Here is a 7,984-nt window from a genome sequence, read left to right as displayed (position 1 = left end):
AGACTTATTTGCTTAAATTATAGTGCATTAATGAAAATCCTAATCTTTTTCAACTTGTAATTAAATAAATTAATCTTACTGATATCGATTTATCCTCAAGCAAATAACATATGATTTCATTGAAATGTAAAATATTTTAAAATTTATAAGGTGTACACTGGCCGGTCGCGAAGCTGACACAACGCTTTTCCTTTCTAACGTAAAGGGCTGAGCCTTGCTTTAACCAATTATTAAGATGGCGTTACGACTGGTTGCAGGGACTTTGATCACCACTAGATGGCGTTATTGAATGTGGAGTTTCATATGCGTTAGGGGCATGTCATTCCATTGTATTTTATTGGCATTCCTACATTGCAAATGAAAATATTGTTTAAAAAATACTATAAAATGCTACATATATTTATATGGTTATTCAAATGAAGGGTGAAGGGAAACATTATTGAGTATGTATGTTATATGAATGTTCCTAATCTTTGGTCCAACTTTTTTAAAGTCATTTCCATTGAAAGCCAAATTGTTGTGAGAACCTAGCCTTACCTGAACACACAACATTTTTCGACAACCAACACTTTTAACATTTTCCCGTGGTTAACGATAAATCAGGTATACGTGTCCTTTAGCGTTTCCAGAAAAAAGGTCAACACACAGGTATCACTGCTTGCATTTGCTATGGTAAAACCAACCCGCTTTACCAAGCTACCTGGAAAATTTAACACATCGCTTCTGATATGCTGCATTTTACATAATTCGCAGGGTTAGAGAATTGAAAACAGTTGATGATACTTTATGTGCCAAAGGAAGGCACATTTTTTCATTTACATTTTGTACACACTTTCAAGCACGGTTCTATATTAGATAATTTTCTTACTTCTGGTTGTCCCATATCAGCATAAATCAAATAAAATGTCTTTGGCAAAGTTATTTGTCGCCCTTAAAAGGACGGTTTTGGGTTTGAGATGAAGGAAGCTTTGTTACACAGTTTAAGCCTTCTTTTCGGTCTTCTTGGGCAGCAGCACGGCCTGAATGTTGGGCAGCACACCACCCTGAGCGATGGTTACTCCGGACAGCAGCTTGTTCAACTCCTCGTCGTTGCGGATGGCCAGCTGCAGATGACGCGGGATGATGCGCGTCTTCTTGTTGTCACGGGCAGCGTTTCCGGCCAACTCAAGCACTTCAGCGGCCAAGTATTCCATGACGGCTGCCAGATACACGGGCGCTCCGGCACCGACGCGCTCGGCATAGTTACCCTTGCGCAGGAGACGATGAATACGGCCAACGGGGAACTGAAGACCGGCACGGTTGGAGCGGGACTTTGCCTTTCCCTTTACCTTTCCTCCCTTTCCACGGCCAGACATGGTTCGATTTTATTGGGGAACGTTTGTAACGGATCACGAGCAACACGATGTTCTCTTTGAGAAGGGTCTTTTTATAATGTTGTTGTTGTTAGTATGGTTTAGAGAGGCTTTGGCTCCTGCGGAGTTCTTTCGCCTCTTTGTGGGGAAAAGTTAGACTATTAGATTGTTATAGTTGATGGAATAAATGTGATAGTTTTAGAAATTTTAGTAGATTTTCTTGTTTCTGAGGGTGAAGTGAAAGTATTGAGTCTATGTTGGAGTCAAGATGGCAAGTCTTACGAAGTTGTGCGTATCCGTGGCATTCTGTTAAGAGGTGGAATATTGTTATAGTGGTCCCGCAGAATTGGCAGAAAGGAGGACTGGATCGTTCGATGAGATGGCTGTGGGTCAGTCTAGTGTGGCCTATTCTTAATCGAGTAAGGATCTTTTGGTCTCGATGTTTTATTACTGATGGCCATGGTGTAGTTGTTGATTTCACTAGCCGAAGGAAGTTGTTCTTGGTTTTAAACCATTCCTTTTCCCACGCCTCTCTTATTTTTCCATTTATATAGATAATTGCGTCTCTTTTAGGCAGCGAGGTGTTGTAGGTTGATGTTTTTCTTCGGCCTTTGTTGGCGAGGCGGTCGGCGATCTCGTTGCCTTTGATACCAGCGTGACCAGGTATCCAACAGATGGTGAGTTGTTGATCCTGGTTTATGTGTGGGCTAGTGACCTGGTAGAGCTTTTGGATGTTTGGGTCCTTACATGTTCCATGCTCTAGTGCCGAGAGGACACTTGCGCTGTCGGTAAAGATGACGTTTTCCAGGTCAGAGCGCAGAGTATCTTCAACTGCCTGGATTATTGCCAACGTTTCTGCCGTAAAGATGGAAGTGTGATCCGGCAGTTTGGACGCTACTTTATCAATGGGTGAGTAAATCCCGAATCCTGCTGCTGCTCCATCGACGGATCCATCGGTGTAAATGTGGTTGTGCTTCATGTATTTGTTGTTTGTGTGTTCTATGAAATGTTTTTGTGCTATTGTACTATTGCAACCTGCTTTAAGGATGTTTTTAAAATGCCAGTCTATGTTAGGGGGTTCATGGTACCACGGCCTAGTGCCAAGATGTAACAGTGTTGTGATATCCGGGATATTGCAGTTTGTTATAGCGAAAAGTTTGGAGTTGGCTCTATTGAGGAATGATGGTGCTTGGATATTCTTTTCTTTAATTCTTGTTGCTGTTGCGGCTAATTTAGTTGTTATTATATGGCTAAGTGGAAGAAGTCCGCTCTCACTTAGCATAGAGACGATGGGGCTGGTTCGGAAGGCGCCTATGGCATATCGTAGAACGGCATGGTAGATGGGGCTTATTGCTTTTTCAAACTGTTCCTTTTTAATCGATACTATTTCTATACCGTACAGTAGTTTTGGAAGCAACCAGTGATTAATAATGAAGATAAGTGTATCTTTTGAAGCTTTGTGGGTTCCTGTGCTGAGCATTTGGAAAAGGTTGATTTTCTTGGTAGCTGTAGTTTTTAGCTGTTTAATGTGGGCTTGGAATGTGAGTTTTTGGTCTATTGTGATCCCGAGTATCTTTACTTTTTTGCAGTCTGGAATTTGTCTTTGATTAAGGCAAAGCGGTACGGTTGGATGTGGTTTGTTGCAGATGTGCATTATATTGCTTTTTTCAGCAGCGATGTCATAACCAATACGTTTTGACCATTCCCATAAGATGTGCAGTCCCTGTTGCAGATTGTATCGCGCAACTCCATTATCTGCATTGCTCGAGATCAGAACGATATCATCAGCGTACACCAATGGAGTGATGGATGGTGGTAGTGAGCGGAGAAGACTTTCGATGCTGATCAGAAATAATGTTGGAGAAAGGATGGCTCCCTGAGGAACTCCGTTTTCGAGCGTTTTAGTGCTAGATTTGTTCGTTCCAATCAGAACCTCGAAGGTACGGTCTGAGAGGAAATCATCGAGGAATGTGATCATGTTACCTCCGAAATTCCATCTGGCTAGCTGGCGCATGATTGCGTATTTCCATGTCCGATCGAAAGCTTTAGCCAAGTCGATGATAGCACAGTCGGCATGATGTTTATCGGATTTTACTTTGGCCAGTAGTTCTTCGAGTTGCACAAAGTAAGTTTCCGTGCCTAATCCGCATCTAAACGCATGTTGACTTATGCTGAGGAGTTTCCTGCCTTCCAGTTCTTGGGTAAGACGTCGGTTTACCATTCGTTCCAACACTTTTCCGATGCAGTTTAGTAAACTTATTGGTCGGTAGCTATTTGGGCTGTGTTTTGATTTGTCGGGCTTTAATATGGGAATTGTTAAACTTTTCTTCCAGTGAGGAGGAATTTTGCCACTCTGCCAGATGAAGTTGTATAGCTTTAAGAGTAGGTATTTTCCTTCAGAAGGAAGGTTTTTTAGCAGTGGATAGCCAATGTCGTCTGGTCCGGCTGAGTTGCCTTTGCACTTTGCAAGAGCACAATTCAGTTCGGCTATGGAAAAGGATCTGTTGTAATGAATGTTGGGTCTGCTATTGAAATTTAGTGGGATGGACTCGGTTGTTGCTTTGATAGTCTTAAATTCTGGGGAATAACTATTTGTGGCGGATATGGTGGCAAAATGAGTGGCAAGTACCTCTGGTGTTGACTCAACTGGGACTATTGTGTCGTCATCGGTTTTGATGATGATATGAGCGATGTCTTGCTTGCGTTCTGTAAGGCATTTTACGTTTCTCCACATGTCTTTTCCAGACATTTCGGGACTTATGCTATCTTTGAATCTATTCCATGATTCTTGTTTTGCCTTTTTGATTTCCTCTCTTGCAATGCGATGGGCAATTTGAAATTCCTCGGAGAGGGTAGGGATATGGGTGTGGTCTTGGTTTTTCTTGGCATTCTGCAGTTTTCGGAGCGCTTTACGTCTCTTTTTTATGGCTTTAGCGACAGTGTCGTTCCACCAGTGAACACTTCGCTTGCCAGGTTTGCCCTTTGATTTTGGTATTGATTTCGCTGCTGCATCGTTTATGATTTTAATGATGTTTCCTTCTGTGGGCTGGGGGTCTGAATGTAGGTGTATCAGTACATTAATTTGGTATGATGTCCAATCGGCATTTTCATATTTCCATTTTGGTCGTTGTTTGTTTTCCGGAAGCGATGGTTTACTTTTCACGATGATCGGATAGTGATCACTGCCATGTGTGTCCGCCAATACGTATAGTTTAAGTTCGTTAAGAAGGGAGAAGGATGAGATGACATAGTCAAGGAAGGATTCTGTACCTGATGAGATACATAGTCGGGTTGGGTTAGGGTTAGAAATGAAAGAGAGATTATGGTTAGTAAAAATGTTATTGAGTCTATTGAATTTTCTGTTAGTTTTAGAGATTCTAAGGTTTTTATCTTCTGCATTAAGATCTCCTGCTATTAGCAAGGGATGGGAAAAAAGGTTAAGAAAAGAGTTAAGTTCGGATTGGTTGAAGGTAGCTCTAGGGGGCATGTAGAGTGAGACAATGGTCATGTCTATGGGAGACTTTATGTGGACTGCTATTGCGGAAAGATTGGTGTTAGTTTTTATTAATTTGAAGGGAATAGATTTATGTACACCTATTGCAACACTGTGATGTGGGTTAGTTGGAGAAAGCTTGTAGGACCAATTGTAGTGGTTAAGTGGAGAATGGTTGGTATTAGGCGGATCGCGAACTTCTTGAAGTGTTATGACGGCAGGTTTGTATTTGTTTATTAGTAGTTGAAGTTCGTAGAGGTTAGTGTTCATTCCTCTTATGTTCCAGTTTAGTAGGAATGGTTTGTTTTGTTTGTGTGGTCTTTTTATAATGGAGCAATTTCGATCCGACCGATGCTTATATAGCAGCTTATTCGAGCTGCGCGATACTCGTTTGGAATTTTTCGAGCTGCACGATACGTATCCTCTCTCACGGCCCGTTATAAGCGATCGGAGAGCTTGGAATTTTTCTAGAACGCAATCACCCGTTGACCATCATTATAAAAAGACCGCGGCCCGAACAAAAGTGAAAGAATCATTATAAAAAGACCTTGTGCGAGCGGTTAACCCGGACGGACGTGTTTTTGTTCAACTCCAGTGTCTACGCCAACGGTCTCGGGAGAGAACGTTGGCAAGAAGTGAAAATACCGTTACTTTTTGTGTGTGATCTCGGGAGATAAAAAACCACAGTGCCAGCTGCGCGCGTTGATATTTGTTCAGTGAGAGTGACACATACACACGCACACACGACACAGTTTGGAACGTGCGACAAGCACAGCGCTTTGGCGCCAAGAACGTCGTTCGCTGCGTAAGCAGTGAAGCCGGTGTTTTCGTGCCATTTTACCCCGCTACTCGGGAGAGTAACGAGTGAAATTATCTTATTTGTCTTGCATTAAAATTTTATTGTTTTTATTATTCCGAAATTTTAAATATTAGTCTTAAATTTAATTGAACTTTCGCTTTTCAGGAACACTTTTTTACTTAATTTTTATATATATATATATAAATATTTATATATATATATATATATATATATATATATATATATATATATATATATATATATATATATATATATATATATATATATATATATATATATATATATATATATATATATATATATATATATATATATATATATATATATATATATATATATATACCTCATATACATTATATACATTGCATTGAACTAAATAATACTAACCAACCCGGCAAAATGCCGGGACCCTCGCATCCTGTACGGGATGCACTTCCGCCCGAGCCTCCCCAGAGAGCTCGATCATTACCACCATGGATGGACCGTAATAACGAGTTTGGGGACATGAAGTTCCTCGTTCTCGAGCCGTTGAAAGGCTTTAAGCTCCCGCAAAACCCATGGATCATTTCAAAGAGCATTACCAACGTGGTTGGAGAGCTTACCGAAAGCAGCCACTCGATGGAATTTGGGCAGAAATATCTCATCAAAACCCGAAACCTTGCGCAGTACACAAAAATGCAAAGCATCACGCAACTCATCGACGGTACGAAAGTATCCATCACCCCTCACGCTACGTTGAACACAGTCCAGTGCGTAATATTCGCCCCGGAGCTGAAAGGACTGAAGGACGAAGAAATTCTGCTGAACATGGAAAGTCGAAACGTCAAGCAAGTCCGACGATTCACCCGAAAGGTGAATGACGAAATACAACCAACGAACTCTTTCCTGATACGCGTGGAAGCTGGAAAAATACCGGAATCCCTTCGCGTAGGGCTGTTGCAGGTGCGAACGAAACCATACTACCCAAAACCAATGCTGTGCTACAAATGCGCCAGCTTTGGGCACACAAAAGTACGCTGCTCAAAGGGACAGGTCTGTGGAAACTGCGGAACCGCAGCACACGGAGAATGTTCGACCCATCCCGCTTGCGTGAACTGCAAAGGCGAACACAGCGCGTTCTCTCGCGAATGCCCTGCGTTCCAATTTGAAGAACAAGTCATAAAAATAAAAGTCGACCACAACTGCACCTACAAGGAAGCTCGGCAAATGGCACTCCAACAACATCAGCAAACAAGTGCTGTACAGCAGCGAATCACATTTGCGCAACAAACTACAACGGTGGATGAAAAAGACATCAAAATCAAGCGGCTCGAAGAAGAACAGAACGAACTGAAGAAAACGATCCTAGAACAGATGAAAAAAATGGATACCCAGAGCAAGCTCATCGAAGCTCTTCTGAAGAAACTGAAAGAACCAAATGTAAATTTACAGAATAATAAGAATAACACAACTAACGAAGCCACAACACAAATCGAAGAAAATCAAAGCAAGACCCAATCCAACAATGTCTGCAACAGCAACAACAATATTGAAGCAACGGATAACCCCGAAACCGACAACGAAACGAATGACCAGGAAACGATGTCTACATCCGACACAGAATCAGAAAATTCGGCCGCATCCATCATTTCAGCACAATCCCGCAAACGAAACCACAACCTGGAAAACGTTTCATCAGAAGAAGAAGAATTAAGAAATGCAGTGAAAAACATGGCATCCAACGAAATCGCAGTCATCTCGCCCATCGCTTCTCCCACTCTTCCCTCGGAACAACGATCACCAACTGCCAAACCATCGAAGAAAAAACATCGCCACTGAATTTATTCTCCTTTCCTCTTACCCAAATTGTTTACTGACCTAAACCATAATAATGCTCTCCTCAACCAATAATACTAATGACACAAACAAACCATTCCTACTAAACTGGAACATAAGAGGAATGAACACTAACCTCTACGAACTTCAACTACTAATAAACGAATACAAACCTGCCGTCATAACACTTCAAGAAGTTCGCGATCCGCCTAATACCAACCATTCTCCACTTAACCACTACAATTGGTCCTACAAGCTTTCTCCAACTAACCCACATCACAGTGTTGCAATAGGTGTACATAAATCTATTCCCTTCAAATTAATAAAAACTAACACCAATCTTTCCGCAATAGCAGTCAACATAAAGTCTCCCATAGACATGACCATTGTCTCACTCTACATGCCCCCTAGAGCTACCTTCAACCAATCCGAACTTAACTCTTTTCTTAACCTTTTTTCCCATCCCTTGCTAATAGCAGGAGATCTTAATGCAGAAGATAAAAA

The 7,984-nt window shown here is 41.5% G+C and overlaps 2 protein-coding genes across 2 annotated transcripts; one reads left to right on the top strand and one right to left on the bottom strand.

Annotated features, from left to right (window-relative positions):
* Positions 1 to 939: 939 nt before the first annotated feature.
* LOC121602178 (histone H2A) lies at positions 940 to 1,447 on the bottom strand. Its single transcript, XM_041930926.1, has one exon. The coding sequence runs from the start codon at positions 1,353 to 1,355 to the stop codon at positions 981 to 983; it is 375 nt and encodes a 124-aa protein (XP_041786860.1). The 5' UTR covers positions 1,356 to 1,447; the 3' UTR covers positions 940 to 980.
* A 4,617-nt stretch (positions 1,448 to 6,064) lies between these two features.
* LOC121602176 lies at positions 6,065 to 7,483 on the top strand. The gene has a single exon (XM_041930925.1). The coding sequence runs from the start codon at positions 6,065 to 6,067 to the stop codon at positions 7,481 to 7,483; it is 1,419 nt and encodes a 472-aa protein (XP_041786859.1).
* The last annotated feature ends 501 nt before the right edge of the window (positions 7,484 to 7,984 follow it).

The sequence above is a fragment of the Anopheles merus genome, unplaced genomic scaffold (assembly GCF_017562075.2).
Source record: "Anopheles merus strain MAF unplaced genomic scaffold, AmerM5.1 LNR4000342, whole genome shotgun sequence".
Lineage (NCBI taxonomy): Eukaryota > Metazoa > Arthropoda > Insecta > Diptera > Culicidae > Anopheles > Anopheles merus.
Note: the sequence above shows the minus strand (reverse complement) of the source record. Positions and strands in the feature narration are given on the sequence as shown.